Genomic DNA, 12,716 nt, shown 5'->3' with positions numbered 1-12,716 from the left:
TATAAAGTCATGTTGCAGAAGAATACTTAGCACCTCCTGGGAATATTCATATAACTAAATTTAAAAAAAAAAGATTATTAAGCAATATGTAATGTATAAGGATGATTTGATTAGAGAAAGAAGAATGTGGGCTGTGTGCACTAAGGGAAAAAGGTTATAAATAAAATATACCAAAATGTTCTCTCTAGGTAGTAGAATAATGAGTAATTTTTTCTAATTTTTTCTTTTTTTGTAGAGAACTTTTATTGAGATACAACTGACATACAATAAACTGCACATATTTAAAGTGTACAATTTGATTTTTTTTGTATATATGGCAATCCCAATCAGTAATTTTCTTCTTTTTTGTACTTTCCCTACTTTCCCTAATTTCTAAATGAATGTATTTTTTATACCTAGAAGAAAGGTCAAAATAAATAAAAATTTAAGAATCCATAATCATAACACACCGAAACTGCTCTTCGATGAAATTTACACAGCCTTGTTTACACTTTTCCTATCCTTGTTTCCTAAAAAACAAAAAAACAAACAAAACCATCTCCAAGTCCTTCAGTTGGCTGCCCAGAACTTCTGAGTCATTAACCAAAAGCAAACAAAAAACCCTCAAGATCTCTTAAGCATATCATCCACTTAACATAATAATTTAACCAAGAGTTTCATGAGTCTTTCCAATGAATTATTCTCTTTAAGACACCTAAGTGCACTACCCAAAGCATATGGCTATATGTTTACACTTAGCTGTAAAACTAAAGATATACTGCTGTTTTATACAGCTCTGTAAAAACCCATGCATTCGTTATGCAGAAGAGGGTATTAGTTATTTATATATTTTAAAATATTTGGTAAAAGAGATTTTCACTTTGTTACTTTCCTTTAAGTAATATACATATATCTATACACAATTTTGGCTACTGCACAAAAGCAGTAACATAAAAAATTCTGGAAAGTCACCTTTGGCAATTAAATTCCCAAAGAGGAAAAAAACTGAGAACAGAAACTTTACCCTCAAGGTAGATAATGGCACTACAACTACATCTGGCATAAAAATAATGACACATCATACAGAATAATCTCTAATAACACTAAGGGTTTCCTTTCCTTTTATCAGTGCTCAATCTTTGAAATTTAACTTTGGAAATAATACTTCCTCCATAATTCCATCAGAAAGAACTACTTAGAAGAGAACTTGCATGGGCAGAAAAACATTTTGGAATATATTTCACCGCATTATATAACACGAATGTGTAAATATCATTAGCTTATATTTTCCACAAATGTTTTCCACTGGAATGTTTTCCTTTTAAATCATACCTGAAAAGTTATATGTCATTTCCAAGAAAGCATATTCTTGAAAAAAATTAATGAGCTCAGTATTATGGCCAAGAAGAATTTAATATCTTCCTATCTAAGCCAAATACAGTGCTAGATGCTTTTCAAGTGAAGTTCAAAAGACACTGTATCTGTCCTCCAGGAATCTTCTGTCTCTACAAGTTATTCTGCCAAATTTCTTTCCCAAACTAACAACAGCCAATATAATCTCCCCTGAAATTCATTTTCAATTAGAAGATAGCTTCTTGTTGTTAATAACTTACATTCAAACTTTGTCTTTAAAAAAGTGAAAGTGGATCTAAAGCAGTGTTGCATTAAATGAACAAATGGACAAATCCAACAAACCGGACAAGGCAGGCGTTGAGGGTTGAAGAGAAGGAAAGGTCAAAGGGAGGACACAGATACAGAGCCAGCCTTGGTCAGCATTTATAACATCCCTCTATTACTGTGAATGATACTTCTCCTTTGGTCAGAGACCACTCCAAGGCTGCAACTGCTGCCCAGGGCTTTGTTAAAGGAAGAGACTGAAAGGCTGCAGAAAATAAACAGCAGCCCTGAAGCTACAGATTTTAATTTCATTATTTAAAACTTTATAATTATATTCAAATTTCTTCGTATGTACAATGGTTTAAAATAGCTTTATTCCTCTAGTGTATGTTATCTTGATCCAGCAACTGAATCACCTGACCTCTTATTAATTTAGATAAATCAGATTACTATGATTTGGCAGAGATTATATTAATTTTAACAGGGGGAAACTGTCTTTCTATGCAGAGTAATTAAGCAAAATTACACATATTTTCAGTGCTTTCTGTATATAGATATCTTCCATTCATCTCAGAATCTTTGTTAAAAATGGACTCTAAACTTAAAAGTGAATCTTCAAACTTGGACAAATTTAAAAGGAAGCTAAAAGTCATTTACTTTCATACAACCTAAAACAATACTGTGAGCACTGCAGTGACAGAGGCTCCAAATTACAAAGGTCAGTTAAGTAAAAGAAAGGCAAAGGCAGAAGAACTCAGCTGCTAAGAGTAAAAACAAAAATAGATCCAATGCAGCATTTTGCGAATGGAGATCAATGAAAACGGCTGCTCAATCTCTCATCACTTACAGCATTATTTCCTATGTTGTTACTGAGAGAGCCTTTCTATTCCAGCATTTCCTCTTTGCTGCTTCTTGACATTTGCCTTAATAAAACCAACACTTAAGCCAAAATTTTTCATTATCTGAAGTAAAAAGGTAATCCACTGCCTTAGTTAAAAAGTACTTAGATACCATGGTAAAAGGGAGAAGTAGTGATAAAAACATCAACAGAGTGTCACGGGAGGAGCAGCATCACATTTTATTTAACTATTGGTCTAAGCAATAAGGCAGCAGGTTGTCTTTCTGATCAAAACTACTTTTATGAAGTGATACAAATGCCCTTGCTTGCTCAGTAATGAAGGTCTTCAAAAGACTCGACGGAGAAGATGAGGTACAGGAAATTACGATCTAAGCCATAAAAAAAAGTCTAAAATAGGAATAATTATGATTTAATGCTGTAATTCTCAGAAATTCCAAGTAAAAGCAATCCTATTGCTAATGCTTATGCCAGTATAGCAATTAACAAAACAGTTAATTTCACAAATCAATAACAAAGTAGAGATAATGGCATATATATCTGTTGAGCTTTTATCAGTAGAAAAAAAAAATAAAACTTAGAGCATAAAGATTTTATAAAAGCAAGCTAACAGACCCAATAGCAAGAAAGTAAAATAATCGGGCAGCTCTGTTCTCTTACCTGTAAGGACAGCTTTTGCTGAAGGATCTGCCAGGTCCAGGGCTGATTTCCCATCAGTGTTCCGAATGTTTGGATCAGCTCCGTGCTGCAGCAGCACTGTGCAGGGAAAGCAGAAACAGTATCTTACCTCGGGGATACAAAGATTATTCACTGCTAAGTGTCGCCTCGGCATGGTGAAGGCATAAACATACATTGCACAATTTTTTCTCTTTCAAGATAAAAAAAAAAAGAAAGAAAAAGAAAGGAGAGAAAAAAGGACTGCAGCAAAGGATCCTCTCTAGAGTAAAGCGAAGTTGGCAACTTGTGATACAGTACGATCACATGACTTAACATCACAAACATGAAACTAGAAAAATCTTGCAACGGACAGTATGGGTTTGCCTCCTTCAGGCAGCAGGATGGGGAGCCGTGTGCTCGCTGCCTCACACAGTGAAATCCGCTAACTGTGAGCCTGCCCTGTCTTTACTACCACTGTGGCTGCTTGCTGCTGCTTGCTGCTCCTGCTGCTGCTGCTTCACTGCTGAATTTCCCACCGCTTCCTCACCTCGGAACAGTTGTAATACTGAGCAAGCCTTTTAGTGCTCACCGCTGAAACATGTATGGAGACCCACCAGAACACACTGGCTTGCTTCCAGGAAGTTTACCAGACACAGTAATGCATGCAACTCTGGTTCCCTGCAGCCGAGCTGCAGAAAAGAACTGCCTTCCACAATAATTCTGGCCATCAAAAATTGTTAGAATCAGAAATTCGATCACTATAATATATGCTGAGGAATGAATGTTTACACATGCTATATTGGGTAAAAAGTAGCTACAGAGAATTTTGAGATGTGTAGGCTTCCAAAAGAGAAAATCACTGTTTAAGTAAGATCCAGATATAATTTATTAATCTAAAACATTTCTCAGCTACATCTGGTATGTGTGTGTACAGGGATGGGGTGGGATAGGGGGCGGTGGAGAGGGGAGGGCAGTGTTGTGATAATACTACCCAACCAACTGTTAAACTAATAAATATATTAAAAACTAGTCTAATAAGCAAAGTTTAATTACAAGTTGTTCTAACAGTTCAAATCTAACACAAGATTTTTGTGTACTCCTGGAGAGAACAGGAGTTGTTACCATTTACCAATATTCTATAGCATAAATTTAAAACAAAGCAGAAATATTAAATTCAATTAAATGGTTAAAGACATGTTATATAATGACTGTTGATGTGTCCCAGATTTTCACTCATTAACATTCCCATGCTAAAGTACATACATTCTTTTGGAATATTCGGAAGGCAATCCTCATATATTACTAAGTAATAAGCCTTGCTGTTTATAAAGCTCTTCTTCTCCCTTTAATGCATAAGCCATCTAGTCAGTGGCTTTATTATAAGGTACAAAGGAACAGCCTTATCTAGAATTAGGACGCAGCTGCTGGGACAGTGTGCATCAGCATCTCTTGCACTAAATCTTGGGTACTTTCAGACTTGGGATAATAAAAACTAGCCATGGCTTGAAAAGATACAGTGAGATTTTGCCAAGACTTTCTACATTATTTCATTCTTGACTGTAAGCAATGAACATAATTCTTTTCCAGATGTTTATAAAGTGACAAGAGTTAAGTAGCACAAAATAGCAAGTACCATAATATGAAACTGTAATTATTCTTTTGTTCTAATGAATAAGCCTTTCACAGCAATACATATTTTTTTATTCCAGGAAAAATCCCAACAGGAAGATTGGCTTGTAAAGGGTCTTTATCATGAAGCAAGCTCATGTATCAAACGTAAAGATGATAGCTATCGCTATATCTTTATTTAGTTGCTGAGTGATCATATGCAAAGAGTAGGAAAACAAAGAAATAACAGCTACCATGAAAAGCTGAGTTTTTTTATTGCATACTTCGAGAACTTCAGAACCTGCTTTAAACAAGAAGCAGGAGAATGTTAACAATCCTTGACGATAATATGATGGGAGCTTTTACTTTGTAGCTTAACAAGTGGTAGAGGCAAAACAGAAGAAAGTAAAGGAACTGGACTAGATAGATGATTTCTAGGTATCTAGGTCTCAAATTCCTCACTCCCCCGGAAGTCACCTAAAGCCTCAACCTTTACCTATTATATCTTTGCTATTCTGCAACAGAAATCTGCCATTACTGTTCAGTTGCAGTTTTGCTTTGTGTTAGTTGACTTTGAAAGGAGTAATCTTTTCACTAGAAATACCTGTTTTCTAAATATTTTTGAGTCATATGCATCTCATTCATTGGACCTGAACACAAAGAAACATCACCGTAGTTATGTAGCAACAGGGAAGAAGAAGCTGAATTTTCCAAACCAGATGCTGAAAACAAAATCCACGTTAGAAAATATCAAACCATTTTAATTCACCAGATATGGGTAAAAAACCCACAAAAACTCAGTGGAGTTAAGAGTTTTAGGAGCAACAGAGGTATCTATAACTAGACCAGAAGGGATCTAAACTCACCTAATTTTTTATAAAAGGGCAGCGCTGGGGAGATTAAATGAGAACAAAAATGGCATCAAAAGTAATAATACATATCAGCTGATAATAACATTTAAAGCACATTTTAAAATGTATTTGTACTCTCAACTCTACCACTAACTACTGATTCAATGCTTTGTCCTAGAGCCAGACCTTCAGATCTTAACTTTTTCTGTAAAGGGCCGGAGAGAAAATATATTAGGTTTTGTAGACCATACAGCGTCTGTCTCAACTACTCAGCCTTGCCTCAACCCCATCATTACAGAGGAAAAGCAGCCACAGACAATACTTAAAGGCATGTGTGTGGCTCTGTTCCAATAAAACTTCATTAAAAATTGAATTTTGTATAACTGTCACGTATAAGAAAATATTATTGTGAATTTTAAAAAATCATTTAAAATGTAAAAACAATTCTTAGCTTACAGGACATACAAAAAACAAGGGGTGAGCTGAATTTGGGCCATGGTCATAGTTTGCCAACCTTGACCTTGGGCAGTGACAGATAATGTGTGGGCAGTGATAGACAAAGTGTGGTCTATGGACTGTTCTAGTAATCCATCCACACTGAGATAACCACAAAAATTAAGAGGAAGCATTTAAAACTGTGTGTCACTTTAAGATTACTTCTTCCAGTACCTCATCTGTATTGTAGCTTATAAAGTTATTGGCCTGCCATGCATTGGGGAAGGAAAAACACTGGTCCCTGACCACAGGCAGGTTGAGAAGCACTGAGCTAGTTCCCAGGTCTATAAAGTAAAGGAACTGGACTAGATAGATGATTTCTAGGTATCTAGGTCTCAAATTCCTGATAATGCTTCTAGAGTTACATTCTAAGCATTAAGACCTAAAATCTTAAAAAAAAGAAAAAAAGAGTTGCCTTTTCCTTCCCTACCCTTTAAATCAAAATGGGAAAAGAAAAAAAAAAATTATTTATTCTAACACTTTATCTAACAAAAACAAAACTAAAAGTTGAGACCATGATCAAAGTTGTAGGGTACATACTAAAAAGTCCCAAACTAGTTCTTGAGCAATTCCTCAAGCCAAATTTCTGTTTCACACTATTCTCTATGAAGATTTGTGTGGTACTATTTTCTAATACCAGCAGAACAGCACATACATAGGGCAAAGATAATAACCATGGCTTTCAAGAATGGCAGTCTGTACTTGAAGGTGACATGTAGGACTCTCAATGCTGGATGCTTCAAAATTTGCTTCCAAAATTCTGAGCTACCAAAAGGAATAATGGATACGTAATACTATTAGAAATTCATCTTGTAACAGACTCTTCTTCAAAAGTAGCACAAATGTCTGAAGCAAAGTTCCCAAAATATATGATCAATATACAAACTAAGGTTTGAAAGAAAAACAAGGAAACTAAAATCTGAGTAACATTCAGTAAGTAAATTCAAGATTACTGTGGATGGACATTCAAAATCTCCTTTTATTATCTTTAACCAATTAGGGCATTATCAAACCTCAAATCCCAGATGACTAGGCTATATATCTCAAATCCACTTACCTCCTTTGGAATTTAGAAGTGTGGAGAAAATACAGCAGCTAGCATAACAACAGAGAGTTAAAACCAAGGTAAGATCAGAATATTCAAAATGACATTATCAAAAGAGCTATGGCAAGAAGGACATATGATTTTCCTATTTCTGGTGCAAACATGCAGCTACAGTGAGCCAGATTCAGACAGCAAGCCTTCAGTCTGTGATCAATACAGCAGAGACTGAAATCGATTCGTTTAATTCCTCAAAACTATTAAATTTAAGCATTTGTATCATTTTAATTCTCCCAAACAAAAAGAAAATATTTCTACAGGTATGCAAAGCCTCATCTTATCAAATCCCTAGAAAAATATGAAGTGCTATTATGATAAATTATATTTAAGCACAGGCATTAATAACTGATTTAAGAAGATAGAAGAAATAGAAACAATATGAATTTTCCAAGCTAAAAATGTAGCAAGACTTTTAGATAAATTATGAAAAAGCATTGTAGTATAGTTTTCATTTTTAATGGCAGGAACCCTCCTATTAAAACATGGTAAATTCTTTGTTATGTGAATTTTAGAGCTACATTAAAGGTCTAAAACTGTTCCTCACAATGAACACTCAATTTTAAAAGAAGTTACATTTATGTTAAAATGTTTTCCAAGTATTTCATAGTCATCTTACTCTTTTTATTAGAGTATAGAGATACGTATTTGACTGAGTTTCTAAAATTAAATCACACAAAGCACCAAGTTTAGCAAGTAAAATTTTTAATTTTAGAGCAAAATAGTAAGGGACCAAATTTTAACTAGCTATAATTTTCAATGCATAAGACAAAAGGTATACAAACTTCTAATATATGAAAAGATACTCAATATCATTATTTAAAAGAAAATGCAAATTTAAAAGATAGGCAATAACTCATCTTTTATTATTAATGGTATCGCTATTAATGAGAATGTACTAAACTGGAACTCTCATCCATTGCTAGTGGGCATATAAAGTGGTATATAACTACTCTAGAAATCAATTTGGCAATTACTTATAAAGGTAAATATACACTACTGTTCTAACATCCTGCTTTTAGATATTTATCCAAGAAGAAAAGAAATATGTCCATATAAAGCACTTGCATGTGAATATTTCATATGTTTATTCAGGATAGCAAAAAAATGAAAAACATCTCAATAGCCATCACCAGGTGAAAGGATAAGCAAATTGTAGCATATCCATACAAAAGAATACTACTTAGCAATAAACAGAAATAAACTATTGACTTATACTAGAGGGATGATATCTCTAAAACATGCTGAGCAAAAGAAGCCAGACAGCAAAGAACAGAAAACTAATCCGTAGTGACAGAAAACAGATCAACTGTTCTCCAGGGATGGTGGAGGGGAAGAGAAAACTGGCTGCAAATGGACACCAGAGAACTTTTTAGAGTGATAAAAATGTTCTATTAAATTGTGGTAGCGGTTACATGGGCGTATGCATTTGTCAAAACTTGTCGATATCTATACTTAAAATGGATGCATTTTATTTCATTATCTCTAATTTTTTGTTATAATTCAATAGAGTTGATTTTTTAAAAGCTCAATAGAGGGGTTTAACTGAAGATTAGAAACATCTGAAGAGAAATTTATTAACCTGGAAAATGTCAACAGATATTTCCAAGAATGCTGCAAGGAGAAATAATCATGGGCAAAAGATGGAGTAAGAAGGTCTAACATATTGTAATCAGTCTTAAAAGAAACACATACATATTTGAAGAGATAATGGCTAAAACTTCCCCATAACTAATAAAAGACACAAATTTACAGGTTCAGGAGGCTCAAACAGGAGAAACTCAATGATACAGAAAAAAATATTACACATATAAATTAGGAAAAACTACTATAAGAAAATAGCTGATAATTCAAGACAAAGCAGTAAGTTAATAGAGTAACAGTACAATACATTGGAGGTAATTTGTGAACCTACCATAACTATAGTATATGTTACATTATATAGCAAATGTTAAGCAATGATTTAATTATAAATCTGTTTCCATGTATACTTGCAAAAAACAATATTCTTGCAAGTGTAAAAACACTATATTCCAATTCTTGGAATAAATTTAATTTAGGTAACATCAATTAGGTTATATCTTAAAAATCATTTTAAAATAAATGTTAACAGCTTTAAATATACTCAGTTTTTCTACAACACTACTCTGGAACCAAGATATATAAGGTCTGATTAGCCAAATCCAAGAAAACTCTTTGATATAAACATTTAATATATATTTTCATTTGCAAAATTTTTCATTTTAAGAATATTTTATTTCCTCTTTATATTTCTTAGAATTCTCTTCAATTATTAAGATCCATCTTTTTCCCAGCAGAGTTTCCACCTCCAAATAAACTAAATGTTTAAATTCTTCAAATTCTAACATTCATAGGCGATAATTACGGTTCTATATACCAAATTAAACGTGGGACTCAGAAAAAGTGATCAATTCTATTCCCTATCAACATACTCATGCTACTCAGTAAGTTTCTCTCAACATAAACTAGACTCATGTTGACTTTTTCTGATGCTCAGTGGTATCTTTTCACTGAATGAGTACTGACATTCACTGAGTAAAGTAGGCTTCTTTCAACTTAATTAATATCCTTTGGAGAAACCTCTGAGAACTTTATAACATAATGCCTGGCCTAATGTGACCCTACTTATAAACCTCTTCTAAAATGGAGATTTAAGAGCAGGTATTCTAGTATATAATGAACAGAGATCCGAGCAAGCTGGAGAAAAGTTTTGAAGTAATGATTGTGTGGTCTTAGCTTGGCCTGGTTTGCCATAAGTTAGGAAGATTAGTGATTTTCTAGTGTCCTGGAGCTACACTGTCCAATACAGTAGCCACTATCCATACGTAAGTATTAAGTGTTTGAAATGTAGCTAGTGAGATTGATGATCTAAATTATTAATTATATTTAATTTTAATTAATTTAAATATTAAAATTGATACATGATTCAGTTATTGGAAAATGTTTAATATGTTTTCAATACCTTAGATATGTGAATCTACTGTTTCAACTGTAAATTTTATTAAATCTAAATACAGATCAAGTATTACTGATGAAAATTTTGCTTGAATTGAGATGTGCTTTAAGATACACACTAGATTTCAGAAACCAGTTGGAAAAAATATAAAATTTTTCACTCATAATGTTTTTTAACAACAATTTACAACCCATTTACAATCATTACAAAATACTGGCTCTATTCCCTGTGTTGTACAATACATCCCTGAGCCTATCTTACACCCAATAGTTTGTACTTTCCACTCTCCCACCCCTATATGGCCCCTCCCCTATTATGTTCTCCACTATTATGTTCTCAATATTAGTGAGTCTGTTTTTTTGTTATATTCACTAGTTTGTTGTATTTTTAAGCTTCCATATGTAAGTGATATCATACAGTATTTGTCTTTCTCTGTCTGACTTATTTCACTTAGCATAATGATGTTTTGTACTCATTATATGCTGAAACAACATTTTGGATATGCTGCTTTAAGTAAAATATATTATTAAATTAATATTACCTTTTTCTTTTTAATGTGGCTATTAGAAAAATTTAAATTACATTCATGCCTGGTATTATATGTCTATGAATAGCACTACTCTAGAGCAGAGTGAACTAGTGACATTTTGGACCAGATAATTATTTATTGCAGATGTAGGGTGATGGTTCCACCATGGTGCCCTGGGGACTTTGCAAGTATCCTCACATGCTAAGCAAAGACTTGAATCACTGTTCATCTGTGTCTTGGTGCAAATGCCTTGTAACCTCTGGAAATGAAAACTGAGAAACTTGCAAGGAGCTACTGTGAGGCCACCTTCCACTCACCTCTCTACCTTCTCTCATCACTTCCCACTTCTGATGAGGTAGGGCAGAGGGCTTTCTTCCTCTCCCCTTCTACTGGCTCGTCAGCAACAGAGTATCCCACAACTCGTGCTGCAGTCATCTGGCCCTTTTCCTCTCAGTATCATCCTTTTTGGTGTGTGGTACAAGGACCACAAGGAGCTGGCACACTTTGCTTACTCTTCTTTTCACTATCTATGTATGTAATAAACTATCTAAACCTAAAAGTGGCTTTTGGCATCTTTTCGAGTCAAATTAGTCAGGCACTGGTTTTGGCCTTGGCTTGTCTTGCAACGTGAACTTAACAGTAGGGAGTAGCCCTGGGCATTGTAAGATGTTTAACAGCATCCCTGACATCTACCCACTAGAGGTAAAGAGCACTCTCCCATTATGACAACCAAAAATGTCTCTAGATATCGCTAAATATCTCCCCAATGGGGAAAACTACTCCTAGCTGAAACCACTGCTCTTTAGGGGCTTAAAGACCCACACCTACTCCACACACACACACACACACACACACACACACACACACACACACACACACACGTATGAGGTGGAATACACGAAAGTCTAGGCTTCTCCCCTCTCAATATTTTTACATATTGGGTTACATTAGATTTCATATGAAGGAAGATTTCTGTGGTTTAATAACATAATAGGAAATAAGCAAATAGTAACTAGTAAATAAGTTTTTAAAAAGTAATAGTAAGTAATAGTAAATAGTAAATAATAAAAATGATTTCTAAGGATTCTTCTAATTTTAAGATGCTGTGACCTATGAATATATCTTTGAGTACTGACTTTATCAATTACAGGGTTTTTTTTTTTTTTATTTTAATTACAAGGGAAAGAAAACTACTTTAACTGGCTTAAACAACATGAAAATGTATTGAAGAATAGAGGCATCTCATCAGAAGCAAAGGCAGAAACACGTCCCCAGATTTACCCTGCTGCCGCCTACCCCTATCTCTTAGCTCTCTCACCATCACCCTCAGATACAGACAATACATATACTTGCACTGTCTGGATCTTAATCCCAAATGCTCATTAGAGAGAATCTGCTCCAGCTTGCCTCAATATCCGGATCTGGATTTCAAAAGTTTGGCCAGAGAAGCTGGAAGAGGCAATAAAAACAATGGTGATGGGGACAGAGGCGTTAGTTCCAGAGGACCTGGGCATCCACAGCAAGAGCAGGTCTTAAAGTATTATGTAGATGTGGCTATGCATGGCAAATGAATGTTTACAAAAATGCCTCTATTTTACATACTTCTACAGTGTTTTAATGTTTATTACAAACATATATTATTTTTATAATGAGAGAGAGATGAGAGGGCTATTTCTCCTCAGACAACAATGATCTTTATGCATGCTGTTTAAGTATATTCGCCAAAACAATACTTCTCTTGAAGCTGCTCTTTAAAGTAGTTAATTTGTAACCAATGGAGGAATAAAAATTGGGTAGTTCTTATCAAGTGAACAACATTAAATATGGTAGCTGCATTAAATAACACCAATATAAATACATTAATTTAGAATCTGTGAAAATGCTGAGACTGTAGAAATGTCTTGAGTAAAACAGTTAAGAAGTAATTTTCTACTGTGTAAAAGTCCAGGTTTTTAACCATATCTCTTTTAGTCTTTGCCTTTCATACAAAAGTCACCAAAAATTCAGAATTCCATCAACAACTGGGACTAGCATACTTGTGATACATT

The 12,716-nt window shown here is 34.2% G+C and overlaps 1 protein-coding gene across 3 annotated transcripts in view; it reads right to left on the bottom strand.

Moving 5' to 3' along the window:
• TNKS (tankyrase) overlaps window positions 1-12,716 on the bottom strand; it is a 184,203-nt gene that overhangs the window by 129,507 nt on the left and 41,980 nt on the right. For all 3 annotated transcript variants that reach the window (XR_009047651.1, XM_057696152.1, XM_057696151.1), the window contains exon 3: window positions 3,113-3,208. Coding sequence is in view for 2 of the 3 variants with exons in the window: in XM_057696152.1 (XP_057552135.1) it covers window positions 3,113-3,208 (96 nt within the window). In the remaining variant the exon portion in view is untranslated. The remainder of the gene's footprint in view (window positions 1-3,112; window positions 3,209-12,716) is intronic.

This window comes from Hippopotamus amphibius, chromosome 10, assembly GCF_030028045.1.
Source record: "Hippopotamus amphibius kiboko isolate mHipAmp2 chromosome 10, mHipAmp2.hap2, whole genome shotgun sequence".
NCBI classification, from domain to species: domain Eukaryota; kingdom Metazoa; phylum Chordata; class Mammalia; order Artiodactyla; family Hippopotamidae; genus Hippopotamus; species Hippopotamus amphibius.
Note: the sequence above shows the minus strand (reverse complement) of the source record. Positions and strands in the feature narration are given on the sequence as shown.